At 47.7% G+C, this 21,810-nt stretch overlaps 1 protein-coding gene across 5 annotated transcripts in view; it reads right to left on the bottom strand.

Moving 5' to 3' along the window:
• col14a1a (collagen, type XIV, alpha 1a) overlaps nucleotides 1-21,289 on the bottom strand; it is an 85,151-nt gene extending 63,862 nt beyond the window's left edge. For 2 of the 5 annotated variants that reach the window (XR_003783431.3, XM_029127941.3), the window contains exons 1-5: nucleotides 20,550-20,860; nucleotides 18,152-18,267; nucleotides 10,687-10,803; nucleotides 7,266-7,409; nucleotides 6,058-6,153 (exon numbers count right to left, since the gene is read on the bottom strand). Coding sequence is in view for 4 of the 5 variants with exons in the window: in XM_029127941.3 (XP_028983774.1) it covers nucleotides 6,058-6,153; nucleotides 7,266-7,409; nucleotides 10,687-10,803; nucleotides 18,152-18,245 (451 nt within the window). In the remaining variant the exon portion in view is untranslated. Of the gene's footprint in view, nucleotides 1-6,057; nucleotides 6,154-7,265; nucleotides 7,410-9,236; nucleotides 9,405-9,454; nucleotides 9,636-10,686; nucleotides 10,804-18,151; nucleotides 18,268-20,549; nucleotides 20,861-21,099 lie in introns of those variants that run through there. The other 3 variants (XM_029127942.3, XM_029127943.2, XM_041067599.2) reach the window with 3 other exon arrangements.
• Nucleotides 21,290-21,810: the final 521 nt, after the last annotated feature.

Here is a 21,810-nt window from a genome sequence, read left to right as displayed (position 1 = left end):
TCGGCTTTAGAAAACTGAACCATCAGCATAACAATCAGTACACAGTATCCATCAATGCCTAAATAATTATATGAGGAGGAAATAAAAGCAGACCAAGCACAGAACCCTGGGGCACGTCATTAACAGCCGTAGGTCAGTTCGGACTGAGCACATTAACTTTTACATGCTGAGTTCTATCCCAGAGGTAATTGGAAAACCACACTACCGCTCGGTCACACGAGCCCTCATATTAGACAACCATGGCACAAAATGCTATGAGCAAAGACTTTTAGCCAGTAGAGAAATATTAGACATAAAATTATTTAAAGAGAAAGCGCTCAAATGTTTGCATGTGTTACTAACTAACTAAACCAATAAAGGAACTAAATGGCTGCTAGTGGCCGACAGACTGACTGTTTCTGAAGGCTCGACCCAAAGAAACTAGTAGATGACAGAGGAAACCAAAGATGACGATAAACAAAGTCAGTAAACACAAAACAAAGCACGTTGGAAACATCAGCTCATGTACGGTATATTTCTATACTGGTTTTGGCAGCATGTGTAAGGGTTTGACATGAGTGCGACCCAGATGGGAAACAGAAACAGGAAGTGACATCACATACGGCTGACAAGACAAACAACACAGACCATCTGAGAATGGAGGACGAGACTGCAACAGTATGTGGGAGGACATGAGATGAGCTGCAACCTTGATAAAATGAAAGCCAGATCAGCATTTCTTCATCAAATTCCATTAAGTTGATATGTTATATTGTGGTAAAACTGGTCATAGTCTCCATGAAGAGGGAAGGAAAAGAAGCTATAGCAATTAAAACCCGTTGAGGGAGTAATGCAAATTATTCTAATCGACCACTTAAGGGGCACTCACCTCTAACGACCAACGCCCAGACACGTCCTGTGTGTGCAGGGTCAAACAAATAAGTCAGCGCAGCCCTAAACCCCCACTCACCATAAAGGACGAGGACAAAGGCAGCACAAGCACCTCACATAAGTATCTGAGCTGATATTTCTCAACAGGAATAATTAAGTAGTTTGTAAATGTCCAAAAGCAAATGAAGGATTAGTGTTGTGCGTATGTTGCAGGGGACCGTTTCATCAGTTTCAACGCTTTTTCTTTCATATTCTCTCTTTAACACTGTCCTTACATTGTCCTTCACACTGTGCAGCAGCTGCGGTGGAAACTTTGGATTTCCTATTAATCACGTCTGCAGAACTTCTTTTAGACTTCTTGTACTCCACAGTGGCTCTTTTTGCTCTTTAAAGGAAAGGACTTGATGTGGTGCAGAGACATTAAAAGGACTTTTACTGTATTTACCTGCTTTCCTTTGTGTCGGTCTGTGACAACCTGTCAGCCTGACCCAAGACACACACAGTATGTATGAGGCCAGGGACTAAGGATAAATTTGAGTATTTCATCAAATTCAGACATAAATGACTTGATAATAGAATTATACTAATGGAGTTAAGACTAAGAACCAGAAGAACAGAATCTTCGCCTCCAGTTTAGCTTTAACTACGTTTGTTCTTTGGGTTGAACCTGTGCTTCTGTGTGTGTAACTGGTTTCAGTATGTATTGAAAGAGGCCTGGTAGCAGAGGAGAGGGACCTTCAACACCACACCTTTTAACGTCCAGCGATCATCGGTCACGTATGTAAACTGTCGCCTGACTGCTCCGCTTGCCTCATAGTTAAAACAGATCAATTCAGTGGATTTGTATCGATAAAAAAAAATCTATCTAGTTAATTATGTGAAGAGAACTGAAAGGCATGAGTACCCTTTATTGATACTGTACCCACAGCTTTAAGCACATGGGCAATTACTGGGATCTAAAAGTGCACTTAAACAAGGTAAACTGACTGATTTAGACGTCCGATCACAGGAAAACAGGAAGTTCACTGTTAATAATAATTGAACTTTATTGAGCCCACATTGGGGAAATTAAAGTGCCTTGCTCAAGGACCTTCTCCTTCCCAGGCCAATGCTCTACCTACTGAGCTACAGTACCAGTGCCACCAATCACAAACTATTGTCTCTGTGATACGTCTCTGATTAAACTCTGAGCAGCTGAAGCTCTGACTTCCTGTGTCGTACTGTATCTGTTACATCTTTATGGTTTACAGCGTGACAACCATCTGCTGTGCTAGTGGAAGCTACCAGTGTGCTCTGTACCGAAGGGAACCACACACACACACACACACACACACACACACACACACACACACACACACACACACACAGCGCTGGCCTTTTTTTAAAGAAACATTTTTCAAGGCCAGTTTCCAATTAAAATATATACCAGCATTGCACAAGGGATGACTTTAACACAGATATTTATTGTTACTGGCTGCAGAGTCTCTCACTGACTAAAACCAGCAGCTGTTGTAAATATTAATGAGAATCAGGTTAAACTTATCAAGGCCAATATTATTTCAAATAATAGTCTTGCAGTACATTAGTTATTTGTCAACAGATTCTGTTCCAATACTTTGTCCAAGATGATTAATGAGAAATATATTTATTGAGCGCCCACATCAGTATTTCATGTGCTTTTCATGTAACGATTATTTTGAGACAAAGCTAAAGTTTGCTTGTTCTTGTTTGGGATCAGGTGGGTGGAATAAAAATGAGACCAGCTGGTAGCTCGAAGGCTTCACTAAAGCATTGTCAGAGAAAAAATTATTTGATGCTTTTTGTCTAATAACTTCCTGGAAGCGATAAATGTTGATGATTATCAGGGTATTCCACTAGCATGCAGTTAATCTTTAAAACACAATTTTACCCAATTTCCACAAATCTAAAAGGTTATGAAGCTTTTTCACTTGCCTAGCACTAAATGTTCTAGTATCTCAAGGACTTAATTAGATGTTAAGAATTTAATTAGATATTTTTATTTTAAAAAAACAGGAGGCCCTTTTTCTGGAATTATGAAAATCCAGGGCCTGTAAATTAAAACATCACCCAATAATTCACAAAACAGATTATTTCACATAAGTCTGTCTCTGTCTCACTTCTTTGTCTTCATCATCAGAAAAAAAGGTCTCTTCCTTTTAAAGAGTGTAAAGAAAACGGCTTCACATGTTGCTGCATTCAAGCTTTCAATTATGACTTGTAAAGACAAGCACGATAGGTGTCCTCCGTATTCACAGTAATTACTAGAACTCGGTTAGTGGGGGACGAGGAGAAGGTGATTATGCTTCACAGTAATTATGATTCTCAGATTTTGTTCATTAACAAAGAGCAGACGACAAATAACCTCCCTGATCTGACAGAATGATATATCACCTCTGTAACGGCACCAAATGACTAAGGCTCAATCTGACTCTGTAATTTCCAACAACTCTCTGATTCAGCAATAAATGTGCAAACTATATGGATGTCCTCATTGGATCACACTGCAGCTGAGAACGTGCATTTTTCTGCTTCTCTAATGTGTTGTTCCTGTTTTAAAGTTCAGTCGGTGGCACAGCAAAAAGAAAAGCGACACACACTTAAACTAAGAATGATATTCAGGAAGGAAAAGGAGCAGGAAGCAGCTGAATCCAGCGCTTGAACACTGATTTAAAGGCCATAAAAAACTGCACTATTCAAACACGCGAGTCACTGACTCGTGATTGAAACCTTCAGCTTTATCGGCGTCCACAGGGTGGACATGCAAAGGACTGGCATCTACTGTAGACGGGAGCAGAGCCGACGTCAACCACTCTCCAACACCGGGCGGCGAATAAGCAATCTGTTCAAACACGTTTGTGCACGTACTCTAAAAGACACAGCGGAGCCATTTGTAAAGTGTCTGTGGAACAGAAGTGGGTGCTGGGGTGCTTATTTCACTAAGAGCGGAGGAGGTTTCATGATACTTCCTTTAACTAATGGCCCTCACTCCTCTACTTTAAAGCACATCAGACCAATCCACCTTCACAAACACCACAGACCAGGACACGTGTCAGAGAACAACACGGCGCACACGTCTCTTTGTCTCCTTTTAGTTCTGTGCTTTTAAATGCCGAGCTTCACAATTCATTGTAAGTTATGATCAAATTCACGGGTTGTATCAGCGTTAATTCAGAAGATATTCAACCAATTTATCATTATAATAAAACAGCTTGAGACAGAAAAACAACCAGTTCTCTCCACACGCTTTGTTGCTGAGGTGTGACACACAGATGGCTACGCCGCGGAAAGATGTCTGTCTCTCACAAACCCACACAAACACAAACACGCTGCTTAATCAAAGGTTCTGTAAACAGCCCAGTCCGGCACAAACGCGTGCTGATTACTACTCGGGAACAAAGCAGTAATAGAGTGGCTTAGCACTGGCTTAGCATCGCTAATGCACACAAATGGAGAGGAGGACTCGGGGCATCTATCTGGAGCACGGTGGGACAGCGATGCTATCACAGCGCTGCATAAACACGCGGAGCAGTCGCACGTTACAGTGCATCACAACGCAGCAGCTTCCACTGAATCACAGCCAAAACATTGTCATCGCCGCAGCACTCGCACGCGCGGCGCATTCAAATGTTCTGCGGTGGCACAGCAGGATATTATTGTAATCCCCACCAGGTACGAGGAAGAACACCAGCCAAGGTCACCTCTGCTGCGATGAATGGTGAGTGCCTCAGATAACAGCAGAGCGAAGGAAACCTGCTTTATAAATCTACCTGACAGGAGGAAGGGGGTTGGGAGGGGGGGGGGGGGGTCTGAACCTGCATGTGTTGTGTTTGTGCACGTCCTGGTACTCGCTATAACGCAACACACATTTTAAGCAAAAACATACTGGCCATTGGTCAAACCCTCTCTTTGTCGCTGCTAGTAAAAGCAAAATAACCTCAAAAAATAGGAAAAGAAGAAGTATCAAATTCAATAAAAATCCACTTCCTGTTTTTGTTAACATGCACACACAAACAGGTTTTTTTTATAATTTCACGCAGGCCAAATGTCTAGAACTGGGTGTCCCTTTCTTGCTCCTTCAGCAAAAATGAAATGCATCTACAGCCTTTTTATTATTAAAATTATACCATGCCATTAATGTAGGAGTTAGTGTTATAGTCCATAAAAATCATTATATGTACTGTAGCATGCAGTCCATTATTTAAATATTTAAACCCCCTTCACGGATCATAATCTCTAGGCCAAAGTATATGTCCTTAAATAAAAAGCGTTCTTCTACTGAATAATGAGACTCTGGTTGTGAACATTTAGGGCCAAAAATAAAAATGTCCCAGTGAGTTAACAGTCACATTCCAACATCATAACAACCACAAGCGCTGCTCATGTTCCAGTCTGCTCCCAGATACATTTTTGTGTGTCTCTCTCACACGCACGCACGCACACACGCACGCACACACGCACGCACGCACGCACACACAATTCCCTGGTGATGGCAAGACAAAGAAATCAACATCATAGTTTCTAGCAGCACACTGCCATGAAGAGAGTGAAACCTTTTCTTTTTCTCTTGTCTAATATTTCACAGAAATTCTAGACATTTAAATATAAGGACATTCCTCCTGGCAAATGAAAAAAAACGCCTTGGTTTCAAACGCAAACCCTCAGAAAAGCCAGGCGGTCTTGTTGGGGAGGGGAGCTCAAATTAATAGGCGTCCTCACAGAAGTGTGAGCCCCTGATCTCCTAATATCACGGGTTATGGTCACCTAATATCACTCTACACTGCACAAGCTAAAGAGTTTCTGCAAAGCACGACTGTGAGCGATCCGCCAGCGAGCGTCAGGCGGTCCTGACATCTCCGCTCTCACCGGGGAGTAAATAGATCAGCGGGCTGATGTGTGTCCGGGTGCAGCTTTAAACGGTGGATGGCTGCTAACACACTCCACAACGGGGTTCAGGGCCGAGGCCGAGCGGACGGACGGACGGACGGACGGACGGGCGGACGGACGGACGGACGGACGCCTGGCTGCTGTTTCGGGCTTCTTGCTCTGAGCTGGCGTTAAGGACAGCGGCAGCGGCTTGTCTTCCTCTACGGCCAAACAGCGCTATGGCAACTGGCTAATACCTTTAGCTTCGTGCGTTCATGGCAGCACAGGATGCACTTGTCCTACCTCCTGAGATCTCGTTGGCATCGTCTGGAGGCGCAGTCGACTCCGTCAGCGTCTGGGGCTCAGTCCTGTCTCCTGCATCGCTGTCTCTTAATTCAGCTGTGGCAAATAAAACAGTATGATTGAGTTAAAAACATTCAGACACCTATTATTTTCTATTTAATGCTCTTTACTAAACTCAGTATTGGATGTAAGATGTTGGACTCTGCTCCTGCCTTTGTACCAGCTTTGGTCGGTCGAGGCGCTCTAGGTTTTATGAGGCCGCCCCCTGGAACCTTTATGCCACTGTTTCAAATAGCTCCTACAAACGCCGAGAAGATGTAGGACGCTTTTTCTTCCTGCTCCAACTCATCCCAAGGAGTGAAATTGGTTTTAGATTGAGCGAGCGTGGAGGCCAGATCACGGGATACGGCGCTCAGTCACTCGTCTCCTTAGGTCGGACAGGTCTCGCGCTGCCTGGAGCCGCTTTGGGTCATTGTCCTGTTGAAAAACGGCCGACGCTCCCAGTCAGCGCAGAGATGGGACGGCGCGCAGCTGCAGAGGGCTGCGTTGGCTTGGACGCCAAATAACTGGATTGTCCCCAGCCAATCACCCCCACAGCAGCACAGCCCCCCCCCCCCTCCCGGTGGGATCCACATGCAGATATATAGGAGAACATCCACTCCCATCCAGCATCTCGCAGAGACACAGGGGACTGAGAAGAACCAACAATCTCAGTTTTGATGCATCAGAGTATGAAATCCCACTTCAAATACACAACTCCTCTTCTTCCCAGTCTTCCTCAGAAGTGGTTTCCAGCAACTCAGCCGTGACCGTCGGCTACGGAGTCTCCTCTGAAGAGCTGATGTTCAGATGTGTCAGACTCTGGGAAGCATTTACATGGGCTCTAATCTGAGCCTGTGCTAATGTGTTTGAGGCTTCTGATGGTTCTGAGGCCGGCTTCCTCTGCCGCGGAGGTAACGCTCACTTTCTTTGCGTTGGCTGTCCTCAAGAGAGTCCGGTTTCATCATAGCGCTAGAGGTTTGTGTCATTGCACTTGGAATTAAAATTTTAAAACGCTTGAAGTTTCTTGCTTCGAGAGTCATGTTGGGGGGGGGGGGGGGGGGGGGGGGGGGGGGGGGGGTTGGGGCACTAAAGTATCTTCCACATGAAACATGTACAGCACACGTACAGAACATACCAAAAGCAAACAGTAAAACACACAAACGCACCTTTATATCGGCCCTGAAGGGGTCTGCTGTGTTCGCTGCCCCGGACAGCGAAGACGCTGACGACGTAGTCCTTCACGCGGTTGTAGTCCGTTATCAGCACTCTGGGGTTTGACCTGGGGACGGCGACCTCCCTCGGCCGACCGCCTGGCAGAGACGCAGGGGGCGAAGGGTTAGCGTCACGCACACGTCCAGCTCCGCTGTTTGTCATTTCTTTATTCCGTCGCGTAAGCAAAATATTAGTATTCTCATGCCCGAGCCAATATTAGACTGATTCAACAGAAGAGCTGATTAATATTCTGCAGTCAGAAGGCAAAAGTTGCACTGAAGGTCATTAGACTTTATTTTCTGGTGCATTACTGTGAGCGCTTTAAGGTTTTTAGGTTGGGAAAATATGATTTAGCCCTTAAAATAAACCCTTCACCCCAATTATGTTTGTTGTGTTGTCTCAGCTGCTGTTAATCCCCCGTAAACACAACAGGTCACATCTTTTAATTCTGACCCTATAATCACTGCAGCCATCAGTGTGTCTACTGTACTGTATGTGCAGGCGTGTGTGTGTGTGTGTGTGTGTGTGTGTGTGTGTGTGTGTGTGTGTGTGTGTGTGTGCTTCCTCAGCTCCTCCGGGTCCTGTCCCTGCAGGGTGATGACTAACGATGCTTTTAAGGGAAGGGGGATAAATCCTGCTGTAGGGGCTGGCAGGTCGGCTGAGGTAAAGCACGGATCAGCGCGAGACCTACAACTTCAATCTGTGTGGGAACCCAACCAAACCAATTATAAACTGAAGGGCAGACATCCACTGGGTCACTATGACAACTGCCATAAGCCCCGAGAACACATGTCTCAGTTTTTCAAGGATAAACACTCCTTTTCTAAATTTACTTTGCGGCACTTCCCTTACAGAGCAGCACCTACACGCGGAAATTAATTTACCAACACCTGAAGTTGGAGGCGGAAAGTGTTGAGGAGCGTCTAAAATAACTCGAGTCCTGAAACTTTTAGAACGCTGCCTTTCTGGCAGCAGCTCAGTGAATCTGCTAAACGCACTCCGATTTGAGCAGGTTCCTGAATATAAAAGCTACAACCGCGCACGATGGAGTCTGAAGTGAAAACGAGGGGGGACCTTTTTGAACCTTCGCTCCTGCCAACATGAAACGCTCTCCTGCCAGCGCCTTCCAGGGTGAAAGATTAATACTTGTGCATCAAAATGCATTAGAAAACTAAATTGGTAAAGCAAAAAATAGCTTTTAAGGCCAAATGTTGTCGTGTTGGGTTGCAGAACAAACAGAGAAGCTTCTAATTCGTTCGCTTAGTGCGACTGACTGCTGGAAGGAAAACCTTGAACAGCTCCTTTAAAGCGAAAAGGTCAAATCTGCGTTGTTCCGATCTGTTTGCCTCGATACCCCGACAGCTGCAGTGTGGGACGACTCGATTGCGGAAAACTCATTAAAATCGTCATCTCTGCATATTAACCCTAATTAGGTAGATTTTGGAAGATTACGCCGGCGAAGCGTGCTTTGTTTTCGGAAACTTTCGCGCGAATCGTCTTCAGACGGGAGTAAACGGAGGATGTTGGCCGCGAGGCTTCACTGCAAATCTGAAGGAGGCCTGCGGCGGTCGGCAGAAAGCGCAGGGAAGCAGTCTTTCAGCTGCTTTAGTGCCCAACCAACCGTGCTCTGTCAAAGCACAAATACTGTTAAATCGGCTAATTACCCTGAAGCCACACACGCACACAGTGAATGCAGCCATACACACAGAGGCAGGGAGAATAACGGGCTAGATTGGACCTTAAATAAACAAATATTACTTAGTTTTGGCAAATACTGTATATGGTGCATTAGTGCTGCCAAATATTTCTAAGAGCATCATCCAGTCGCTTCCTTCTGGGAGCGTCTCCACTTCACTCCCACTACTGATGTCATCCAGCTGTTTTTTGGCTTACATTAGAGAAGGGATCCGACTGACTTCACGCACCTGCTGTCATGGCAACACCTCGTGTGTTCTCAACATGTTCGCGCAGAATTAATTCGCTTGTTGTTACAGTCTCGCCCGTTGAGCCCGCCGAGCGACAAAGACGCAGTGAAATCACTCGCGCGACGGGGGGAACAAAAACAACGCGACGGCGTGAACTTGAAATCAGCGCGCACGCGGGCACAAAACGCACCGATTGAAATACATGACGCGGCGCGTACCTACTGCGGGGGACAAAACGTCGGCGTTGGAAAACACGTGGAAGCGAACAGCAGAGAGCACGTGACCACGGAGTGCCCGGGTTACGGCGCGCAGGTGGAGGTGATTGACGTGAGTGGAGCCCCGGCGGGAAACGGAACAACAGGAAGTGACGCAAGAAGGCGACATTCAATTAAGAACCCAGACGTTTTTCAAACTAATTGCTTGTAGCATTACATCCATGAAACACAGTCACACGTTCTAAAGTTTGTACCATTAAGCATCAGAGAGAGAGTTAAACAGTCTCGCGTCCTCGTCCTCACAGCCTGAATCCTTATTGAGTTGTTTGGCTCTGACAGAGACGGAGGCAGACAGCGACATCACGCTGGACCTAAAGGTTAGCTGCCTCCATGACGAGACGCTCCGTGATCTAAAACGCTGTTTTGTGCCTCAACAAAGGGGCCGTGGCCCACGTTAACGAGCATCGCCGGTCCTGTCAATCACCTCGCGGGGCTCAGACGAATAAAGAGGCAGCGCGGAAGTCAGGTTTCCTCCGCCAATGAAGGCTTTATTAACCAAATTGCGCACGGCTACACAATTAGGGAGACTGTAAACATCAATTTTCCGAGCGGATTTGCTGAAAGCCTGTGAAATAGAGCCGCTATCCCCTTGTCACGTATTTCATCCGTCTTTGTTCCCTTCCCGCCGTCGAAGGCAGCGCGGGGCTGTCAGACGAGGCTTGTTTGCTGGAAAACAAGTTTTATGTTGCGGAGCGCCCGTTCGGTCCCACTCGTTCGCTCTTACGGCGGCTGTGAAACCGCCGTCGGCGGCGTCAATGCGGAACAAAACGCCAGCGTCGTAACGAGGCGAGGGTCGTCGGCGGTAATTAGGGTCATCACTGGCTTCACCGTTCGCGCCCCGAAGAATGCAAGGTCACGCTCCGGCCGTCCGAGCCGCAATCAACCCGTGACAGACGCAGGATGTCGCATGTCATCAGCTCCGCGTGGTGATTATGCAGTTTAATGCCATGTAATGACTGCTACTGTAATTGGTTCAGCGTGCTAGGACCACTGCCGTCCTGGACCAGATGGGCCCGAGGTCCAGGTCTGTGCAGCAAAAGCCCTCCTTTGTCTCAAACCTGGCAGAGGCACAAACTATGAACTCTACAGAGCCCTCGAACCCAGCGCAATCCCTTCAGAGAAGCTGCGGTAATGCGACGGCGCCTCCTCTGTCGCCACGGCAACCGCCGTCTTACCTGGTAAAGTGTTGTACACGAACAAGTAACTGTCCACGTCTCCTTTGGACTCCTTCCACGCAACAAGGAGGTTGTTGGAGCTCAGCACTTTGAAGCGCAGCCTCCGTGGAGCGGGAACTGAAAAACATTTAAACGCATTTACATGAGTAAATGGCTCAAATAACATGTTTATGAAGGGTAATTATAGTCATTAGAAAGAAAGAATAGGAGCGAGCGGCTGAACCCAGAAAATCGGCTTCAAAAAATAAAAACCCACATCAAAGAGAGAATGGATGATGAATGCGCTGACAGACGGAGGGAGCTGATGTGAATTTGGTCTGACATTTGATAGCTTTGGTGCTGGTGCGAGACGCACAGCGTGTCCCATTCTCTTAGTTTATCCTTTCAAACGCGCCGTTGTGCCGGTACAGTGTGGATGTGACTGTGGTGAGATGATAACACACCCACAGGCTCATCCATCCTCTGTATCTCACCGCTGCCTCTGCTCTGGTCAACGCGAGGTTCAGGCCGGCGAGATAACTTCACCTGGAACATAATCCTCTAATGAGTCACATCCATTTGTAGATTTAATAAGAGATCCGTCCAGTTTTATGTAACAGGAATAAATTGTAGTCTTACTGGCATCAATTATTTATTCATTAAATATAATACCAAGTAGTCCATGTTTTATTATATCTTCAGTATCTTTGCAGTCACCAGCTACAGGGCACTAGACATTTGTGGATGAAATGATTAAGCTGATCTTTATGTAACTATATTACACCCTGCGGCTGAACAGTCTTTATGTTGAGTTTAATGAGGAACAACGTTGAAGCAGGAGACACGGAGGCCGTGATCATTTCCAGGAGGCTCTGCCTCTACATCATTCATGTTTATAAATGTCACATGTAGCTACAGCGAACAGCTGTTATATGTATATATTTAAATTATATAGCGTAGATCAAGGCAGCGGGTGAATATTAACAAACGTTAGTCATTTGATCAAACCTTTCCTACAGACTGAAATATCGAAACTCCCGACTGTGATGTTTATGATGGACAAAAAAAAACAACTTCTGGATTAAGAATCCTCCCAATGAATAAATCATTTGTGTAGAAAAGCAGCACCAGGTCTCCTCTGTCGAATGGGAGGCTACGCTATAATACACCGGCGGGTCGCCGCAGGCTCAGCGGCTGCAATGAAACACTGCAGCGTGAGGAACAAGGCGGGAGTCGACGGGACACGTTGTGCATCTGATCACGGCGCGACCTCGGGAACGGGAGCTGCTTGGAGCGACGCGCGCTGCGGTGCAGGCCGGCGTGACACAGCGTGTGGACGGCAAACCGCCCCGTGAACGCCGGAACAAGACGCACGGTCAAATTGTGTGTGTTATAGACACAGGAGAAATGAAGCGGAGGAAAGTTGGTCTGGCTGTTTTTGAGCCGAGAAACGAGCGGCCGTGACATGTTCTGCTGGACAGAACAGCAAACTACTACTGTAACTATTCTTTTTGTATTATTTGTAGTCAAATATTTATAATGAATTCCTCCTTAATCCTTGTGAAGATTATTTTTCACATTTCATCTCCCTTTCCATGACTGTACTGTTGGGGTAAAACTTGGTGCCGTGTGTTCCTGGGGAATAACAATAATTATGTTTTAAAGGTCAAAGAGCCGCTTAAGTGCTGACTCAAATGAACCATCCTTCAGTCCGCGCTGATCTGTCAGCTACTGTCCTGAGCTCATTACTGTAATTAAGCAGAAGGTGTGTGCAGTAGGCGAGATGTTAGCAAATCCTCTCCACGAGAGACTTTCACCCAGTCCGAAAAGTAAAACTCCTGTTCACTACTGTACAGTACGTGATCCTTCAGTCTGCTGGGAATGCACGCACGTGTCTCAGCCTATTGCTTTTACAGCCGTGACTTCCCTCCCAGCGTAAGCTTTTAGTCACGGTCTTACCTCACGAGTCGGAGGCCAGCTCCAACTCTTAGAGCAGAGTTGGGTCACGTCCCATTTCGGAGGAACGACACCCTGCACCGTCCTCTGTCCTCACTGCTCCACGTCCTGCAGCTTTAGCAGGAAAATGAACCCGTACGATTGGATCCGACAACGAGAATCCATGAATAATTTATGTTTGATAGAACTCAGCGTATGACTCTGGTAGCACTTAGTGAGTGTGTGATTACAGGTGAATTGTCCTGGGTAACTTAAAGTTTGCTTTGCATGTCAATGAGCACACACACACACGCACACACACACACACACACGCACACACACACACTAAGTCATATCATAAAACAAACTGCTGAACATCTCTCACGCTCGCAGCGCACGTCAGGTCCATAAGCTGCAGGCGATTCCTGTGACAGCCGCGGTGATGGACGGCGGTGGACGCGGCCGCTCCCGCAGCGCGAGCGCCGACAGGACACGGGGGTCTGATATAAACCATCCCCCGCGCGCCCACGCGTCCGCTCTTGTTTGCCATCGCGCCGCCATAAATTTCAAGCGAGCGCCCGGCGCGTCACGCTCTCCCCGTGAATCTGGGAACCAAGGATTGGTTCACGATGAACAGACTCCACGGCCTGAAATCATCCCTTCAAGTGCACGCACAATATGGCTCCTCAGTAGATCCTAAGAACCCGGCGATTTATCTGCGGGAGTTACTCCACTGGAATCAGCCAGTCGCTGCCAGGTAGTAAATCCAGCTCCAGCCATTTGGCAGAACTTTGGCAACCGCCGCTTAGCAACAACATTTAGCTCCAGTAAATATTGTGAGTCGCTGAAGAAAAAAAAAAAACCTGACGAACCCCACCAGCATCAGAGAAACCTAGAAATCCCTTGGACGTAGCGTCTAATGTGTCTTCTGTTCACGCAGCGGAGTTTCGTTTCTAATTTAAGCAGGATGTGAGTGTTGAGACCCTTTAGGCAATAAGGCGCTGGCAGCTCAGTGGGAGCTGGAGTTATCTGGGTTACGGTGATACGGGCACAGCTTGACGCCCCGGCCTGGGCCGGGACCACTTCCTGGGATTAGCGGCGGTGAAGGAGAGCAGGGCATTCCTGGAAGTTGAGGTAAAGCCTGCTTGTCCAATCCCCGGTTTCAGCTCGTCTCCTCGCTCCATCCCTCGCGTCCCGCCTCGGCCTGCGTCTTCCCGTCTCCTCCTCTGGCTCAGCATCCTTTCTCACCTTAAGTCCTCTCCCCTTCCTTCCTCTCTTCCTGTTTCCTTGCTCAACATTTTTTCCAAATCCAGCTTCTCTCTCTCTCTCTCTCTCTCTCTCTCTCTCTCTCTCTCTCTCTCTCTCTCTCTCTCAGCTTTCTGGCTTTTCTCCATCTCCCCCTCCATTACCGGGACACATCCCATTGTCTCCCCCTCTCCCCCTCTCCGTCAACACTCTGATTCATCCTCCCTCTTCCCGTCTCCCCTCTCATCTCCCCCCCCAGTCTTTTAATTCCCTGTCCTCCTTCCGTCCCCGGCTCAGCACCGACTGCACTGGCGGCGGCGGCGGCTAATGCTCGGGCTTTATGGGTGACATCTGCCGCCTCGCGCCGTCACCGCCAGCCTGCACGCGTGTGAGATGAAGGCGGCGCGTGTGTGTTTAGTGCCTATTCAGCGCTGCGGCGCGCGGCGTTTGATGCGGTCGGCGCCAGAACCACTGCGCTCGCAGAGATAGCACTTAACCCAAATCCACTCAGGCTTCGCTCTTCCCACCTCTCTGCTCTTTTTTTTTTTTATCTCCTCCGCTGCTCTCGTCACATCCCTTCTTCTTATCCCCGGGTTTAAACTCTCTTACCCTTGTCTTCCTCTCCTCCGCTCTTTCATCCCACCTGCCCCCCCCCTCTCTTTGGAGGCTTACCACCTCTTTTCTCTCTTTCATCACTTTACCTGTGTAAGTGAGGCCCTTTTCCCCCAGCACTTATCTCCCCGCTACATTGTGTGTGTGCACAGGCTCCGGGCATGAAACGTCTCTTTAGGACCCGCTGAACACTGGGACGCTGTGGAGCAGCAGGACCTGTTTTATTTCACACGCCTGCAGACCAACGCCAGACCAAAGGAAGCATCAGAATAAAATATTAAATTCAAGCTTGTGCTCTTTTACCACGCGTGTTCAATGCCGGTGTCTCCAGTAATTGGGTCTTTGTTGTGTTGTCCATCACTGCTGTCAATCAACAGAATTCTCAGCAAGTTCATCAATAATAAACAACATAGCATAAATTCTACACTCGGGTATTTAGCGACAACATTGCTTCAATAGCATTAAACCAAGTAGTAAATTGGAGCTAGCACGTCCTTCCGGCGTGGGCTTGTTTACAGTTTGTCAGCGCTCGTGTTTCACGTCCACGTCTGATATCGGTCTCCTCATTATCACCACTGATAAAAACAAATGGACGGTGCTCGTGGTGCGTTCTGTTCGAGGCTCCATGCAGCCGCCCGTTCACAGTTATGTTCCACACGACTACAGCGCTGCCGTGGAGCTGGAGTCACTTCAGGCTTTCCATGCGGCGCCTTCCTGTGTCCCGTGAAGCTGGAGCCTATTTCATGCTGCTCACACTGCAACACATTCACCTGACACTCACTATGCTACCTGCACACTGTGGAATCCGGCACATGCAGCGCGAGCTGCGCTTCCACTGGGATGTCGTTGTCTTTTATCCTCAAGAACAATTTCCAAATCATCACCATCGACTCATGGTCGTATTAACGAAGGGCAATTTTCTGTATTTATAATCACAGAACATTGACAATAACAACGGGGCAAAATTCAAAAGCCTCCCGCACCGCATCTCCCATGATTCACTGCTCCGTTTAGGGAAAAGTGGCTGATGACTGTGACAGGCTGGATTACAATCAGCAGCTGCTGAGGGCCGAGGTGACAACAGTCGAGGTTTGGGTAATTTAGCAGCTTTTAAATTCAAACCAGGTTGTTCCATCTCATCCCCTCTTTTGTTTATGAATAAATGATTTCTCATCATTGGCTTCTGTCCCTGTTCATTATAACCGAAATGACTGGCCAACACGTTCGCTCATACTAATTCACAGAGCTCCCCCCTAACCACACACACACACACACACACACACACACACACACACACACACACACACACACACACACACACACACACACACACACACACACACACACACACACACACACACAGCACTATTTCTTTGTGAATGTGCTCTCAGGCACATAATCAGTTGTGATGTGTCATGGAGGAGGTATTGACCCAGGCTGTCAGCCAATCAACAAAACCATTATGATAATTAACTGTGTACACATGAAGACACACACAAACACAATGAGCACCTGCACCGTGACTGACACGAACAGGGCCCGACTATTAGTATTATGAAACTCTTTTACTAATCACAAAGTCAATTATGGAGTGAGTTCAAACGCAGGCGTCCACCACTCAGCGTCTTCCCTCCATGCGTCCTTAGTAAATAAGACCTTTCAGAACTCCTGAAAGCGCTTATTTAGAGCAGAACAGAACTTGTGGTGATTCTTATATTAGAAGACTGATGCTGGACATCCACAGGGTTTCCACACTTGTTTCCATGAAAACAAGCAATTTGTTCGCCTTCGCATCCAAACACAACTTGTGAGCGGAGCAGTTTGTGGCACCTGCCGCGGCGCTGCTCGCACCACGAGCCTGAAGTGGTTCTGATCGGACCCACAGCGCACTGTTCGGTCAGAACGAGGCCGTCGCAGCCCGCGTAACGAGCTACGGTCCAAACGAGCAGAGAAACACCAGCAGCATTTTCAGCTTCGTGGAGCGAGCGGCTGAGGTGTGTTGCTGATACCGACCGTCTGATACGTGATGGAGAGCAGGCAGTGGAGCCGGCAAACAGCTTGGTGAGTAACAAGTGGATTTTGAAGGATCAAAACTGATTTCCAACAAAAACAAGTATATTGTTGAATAGCATGCGATAATAATGTGTTTCAGATTGTTTGGTTGGAATTCCACACCGTTTAGAAAAAAGCACCGGGGGCTGAACCGGCCTCTGCTGGTGGGAGTTACTGACAGTGTCCAGGCTTTTGTGTTGTATATACAAACATCCTCCATGGATAGAACACGTACTAATCCACAAGTTCAAATCCCCTTCAACCAGATGTTGCAGCTTACGTGAACAAACCCGGGTAAAAATTAATAGCTATCACATGCTCCCTAATGAGGGGATAGAGCAGGACACGCTCCCACAGTATCTGGGAGGTCGTCTGCGTTCTGCTGGGATCAAGCTCATTTGAGCCGTCACACTTGTGTGTCACCTCTCGACTGTGTCCATGAGAAAAACATGAGGGAGGGCACTGCTAATGAAAAGAGGGGGGAAAGCAATGGGAAAAATAAAAATAAGGGGAGAGAGGAGGGAGAAACGTCCACCTGTAAAAGAACGGCAAGGAAACGAAAGTTTCTGTGAATAATTCCTCCTTTTTAATTTATCTGCAAAAACAAATCAATAAGAGGCTTCTGTCACATGTGGATTATTGATTTCAAACTACTTCAAAGACAGAAAGAAAGAAGAAAAATCCTTAATGGATTTTCTTTTCTTTAACCACTACCTGCTGCTGTGTCCTTGTGCCTCTTACTGCACAGTGTGGAAGGAATGCGAGCTACATGCACACACACACACACACACACACACACACACACACACACACACACACACACACACACACACACACACACACACACATGCCAGATAAATGTTTTATTGTCCCTTGGGGTCATTTTCACATGATCTCTGTCCAGATAGCTGCAGTAGTTCTGACCCTGGGTTCTTCATTCACTACTAATACAATGCAAACACACACCCACCCACACACACACACATGCTTTGAGGTCCAGAACATTTTTCTGGAATTTCCTCATCCAACATAGTAACATCCAGACATCCCATAATTCACCTGCCTTAACAGATCCTACAACATTAACAAACATGCTCCGATTAAACAGCTGCGTGTTTGCTGTAAACTGAAAACGATGCACCAACCAGACAACAGCCGTTTCTGATGAGACCCGCTTTGATTAATTCAGGTTCAGGGAGGTGAGTTTGATTGGGAGAGCGCACCGCAGCGTTATCTACTGAGCGGCACATCCTCGCAGCTTGAAGCGCAGCGTTGCGACGCATTTATTAAAACCCCTGCGAAGCGTGGCGGCGGCGGCGGGGCTCGCGAGCGCTGCCACGCCGTCAGGGCGAAATGGCACCGAGATACGAGGGTGTTGTGATCTGGAGCGTGAGATGGTCTGATTGGAGCGAGGCCGCACATCAAAGCGGGAGGAATGAGGTGGGAACAAGGCGGGAGAGGACGTGGAGGGTTCAGGTGAAGAGGGGGGAGGGGGGGGTGGAGATGGGGGAGGTCATAGAGGTGAGGCTAGAGGGAAGGGGGGAGGGGGAGGGGGAGGGGTGGCCACAGTGGGAAGTGAACAAAGGCCTAAAGGCAAAGAAAGTGCGATGGACAGAATTAGAACACAAGAAGAAGAACCTACCTTGGTCCTGGGCCTTAATGGGGCAAATGGAAACCAGTGCCAGTAAAACCAGTGGAACCCACAAACACCACCTGATCAGCGCTGCTGAAAACATCCTCGTAGTCAGCGGGTTAATCCTGGACAGAGAAGAAAGAGGATCACAAGTTACAAGACGACCCAAAAATCACAAAGAACAAAAAAAAACACAAAGAGAAGAAGCAGGAGACGGAAGCGTTGCAGGATTCTGGCGACAGCGACTGCAGGAATGCCATTGAGCTGCAGAGACGCTCTGTGGGTCACGCAGGCCCACCTTGGCCACACAGCCCCGAGGCGCTGATCTGGAGTCAGTCTCTCCTCTCTGATATCCACCTTGATACAACAACAGAGCGGCGGCTCAACAGTCTAGACTGACCGCAGAGCAGCGGTCGGGCCTCACGCCTACGCAGGCTGAAGCAGAGGCAGAGGGGAAACAGAGGAGGACTTTGTCTGAGACGAGAAGAGAAGAAGAAGAAAAGAAGAGAAGAGACGAGACGAGAAGAGAAGAAGAGAGGAAGAGAAAAGAGAAGAAGAGACGAGAAGAGACGAGAAGAGACGAGAAGAGACGAGAAGAGAAGAAGAGAATAAAATGAGAGACAGGAAGTGAGGAGAAGAGAAAAGACAAGACGAGGGTTGACAGAATAGAGACGGACGGACAGACAGGGAGATAAAACTTTGATTGACAGTCCACAGAGGGAACATTTCATGAATGCCATTGTCCGACCACAAGCGCAAACACCGCCTCTTCTCCTCTATCTCATCTTCTCCTCCTTTTACCTCTTCCTTTCTGTTCTCTGCACCCTCTCCGTCAGTATTCACCCCCGTCTCACCCTCCACTTCCTCAACCTGCCACTCACTGCTACACACACACACACACACACAGACACACACACACACACACACACACACACACACACACACACACACACACACACACACACACACACACACACACACACACACACACTCACACTCACACTCACACACACACACAGACACACACACTCACACTCACACACACACACACACACACAAACACACACACACACGCATGCACACACATGCACACGCAAACACACACGCACACACACACACACACACAAACACACACACACACGCATGCACACACATGCACACGCAAACACACACGCACACACACACACACACACACACACACACACACACACACACACTCACACACACACACAGATACACACACTCACACTCACACTCACACACACACACACACACACACTCACACTCACACACACACACACACACACAAACACACACACACACGCATGCACACACATGCACACGCAAACACACACGCACACACACACACACACACACAAACACACACACACACGCATGCACACACATGCACACGCAAACACACACGCACACACACACACACACAGGGTGGCCACAGACATCTTATCAGTTCCCTCCCAGGGAAACACACACCTCACGGAGAATCCTATGAATAAAACAGCACGTGCAAGAAAAGTTGTTTCATGATTGAATCATTCTCTGCTTCAGAGGCAGCCTGACGGCACAGAGAGCGGGCGCCTGCTTCAATTCTGAGAGTGAGAGCGCCAGAAAAATGACAATACATTTTAATAAGCGTAACATACTCCAAGAAATAGTGTTTTTTTTCTTTCATTGATAATCCTCAGGACGTAGGGGGAGAGAAGAAGAGGATTAAGCAGACATCATTCCCTATTGTAATTTTTCTCACAATGCAACACAAACCACACAAATCAATGTTAACCTCATTAAACATGAGACCAAGTTAAGGTGAGGTTCAAATAAACAGTTTCTCCTGTTCCATCATTTGGTCAAACTCCCTCGTTTCTTCACTTTCTTGTTTTCTGTTTCCTTTAATCAAACTGCAACTGGGTTAATAGGTTAATGAAAACCAGGGTTAATGCGCCGCCCTCATTAAATTAAACATCGTGTGTGTGTGTGTGTGTGTGTGAGCGCGCGTGTTTTTAGGTTATTTGCAGAAAAACACTTTGCATCCACGCTGGAACCAAATTAATTAGCTCACGCCAAGACGACCGAGCCAAGACTGTTTTAAATAGCCGCATTTCTGAAGGTTCGGGAAAAACATGTGACACTTGTTTAATTTTCAAGAGGGAAAACCCCCCCTTTGGCTCAATAAAACCTCCGTTACTGTTCTAAAGGAATCGTCCACCTGCCGCTGGAATGCACAAGTTGGAGTCACTGGCCGCAACCACAACGTGCCTTTTAAAGTGGCGCCGACGGATTTTGGTTCAGTTTCTCGCTCGGACGTGAGTCCAACTGCCACAATGATCAACTCCAGCGCCGCTCACCTGAGACGCAACACGCGCACAATGAATGGAATCGCCGCTCATACCTCTCCAGTCATCAATCCAAGGCGTCCTTTTATCCCCAAAGGAGATTCTCTGGAAACCAGACTTGTGCTGCTGCCTCCCAAAGGCTCCCTCTTTCTTCTTACTCCTTCTCCCCCCTCTCTCTTTTCTTTTTCTCACTCTTCTCTCCGGATACAATTCGCTCACTCCGGGGTGGGTGTTTCTCTCCTCGTTATTCAACCATCCCTCCCTCCAGCTATTCCTTCCTGTCCCGACCCTTCACTCCTTCGATCCCGGTTCATCTCTGACACAGACGGCGTAGGGAGGGAGAGAGAGGGAGAGAGAGAGAGAGAGAGAGCGAGAGAGAGAGGGAGAGAGAGAGAGAGACAGAGAGAGAGAGAGAGAGAGAGAGAGAGAGAGAGAAAGAGGGGGGGGAGACAGAGAGAGAGAGGGGGGGGGAGAGACAGAGACAGAGAGAGAGAGAGAGAGAGAGAGAGCGAGAAAGAGACAGAGAGGGAGAGAGAGAGAGAGAGAGAGAGAGAGAGAGAGAGAGACGCGACTCGGAGCCGCTGCGCAAAATCCTCCGTTGCCCACCTGCGGGTCTCAGTTCGGCTTCTGCCCCGCGGGGCCCTTGATGTGCGCCATCATCGTCTGGGACGCATCCGCAGCGCGTGGCTTTGCAGATGCCACATGGTCGTTGCCGAAACTCGTTTTGCGTCTCCGAGGAGTAGGAGGGAGAAAAGTCCGTCTGGAAAAGGCTGTGCGCGCGTGGAGCAGGTGCCCGAGCTGCTTCGCGGAGAGCTTTGATGTTAAAGGCACAATGACACAGATTTTTCAGTTTGTCTCAAAGCAAAAAAAAAATCCAAAACAAATATCACATTTATACAGAATATGTTTCTCTCCGTTGCAAATCTTGTTCATTAACGTTAATATGGAAACATGTTGGAATTTAACAGGTGTGTCTGCTCGGTTATTTGTCACCAGGGCTAATTGATCACGTTGATTGCGTACGTCAATTTGAGTCTTTGGGGGCGTCGCCAGGTTTGTATTGAAGCCAAATTACGGCTGCGAATGTTTTGATCATTTAACGTTCACTTGACACCTTAATAAAATGTTAAAGATGCTGGAGGCGCCAGTAATGATGTTGGACGTGTCGTCAAAACGATTGATTGACGTTACGTTGAAGATAAAACAAGATCTACCTGAAAGGATGTGTCTGCTTCACACAGTCAATAATCCTGGCGTCCTATAATGATGCTTCCCATCCTGTGTTAGTGTCTGTATTGAGTGGCGTCATTACGGGAA

Source organism: Betta splendens, chromosome 16 (assembly GCF_900634795.4).
Source record: "Betta splendens chromosome 16, fBetSpl5.4, whole genome shotgun sequence".
In the NCBI taxonomy this organism is placed as follows: domain Eukaryota; kingdom Metazoa; phylum Chordata; class Actinopteri; order Anabantiformes; family Osphronemidae; genus Betta; species Betta splendens.
Note: the sequence above shows the minus strand (reverse complement) of the source record. Positions and strands in the feature narration are given on the sequence as shown.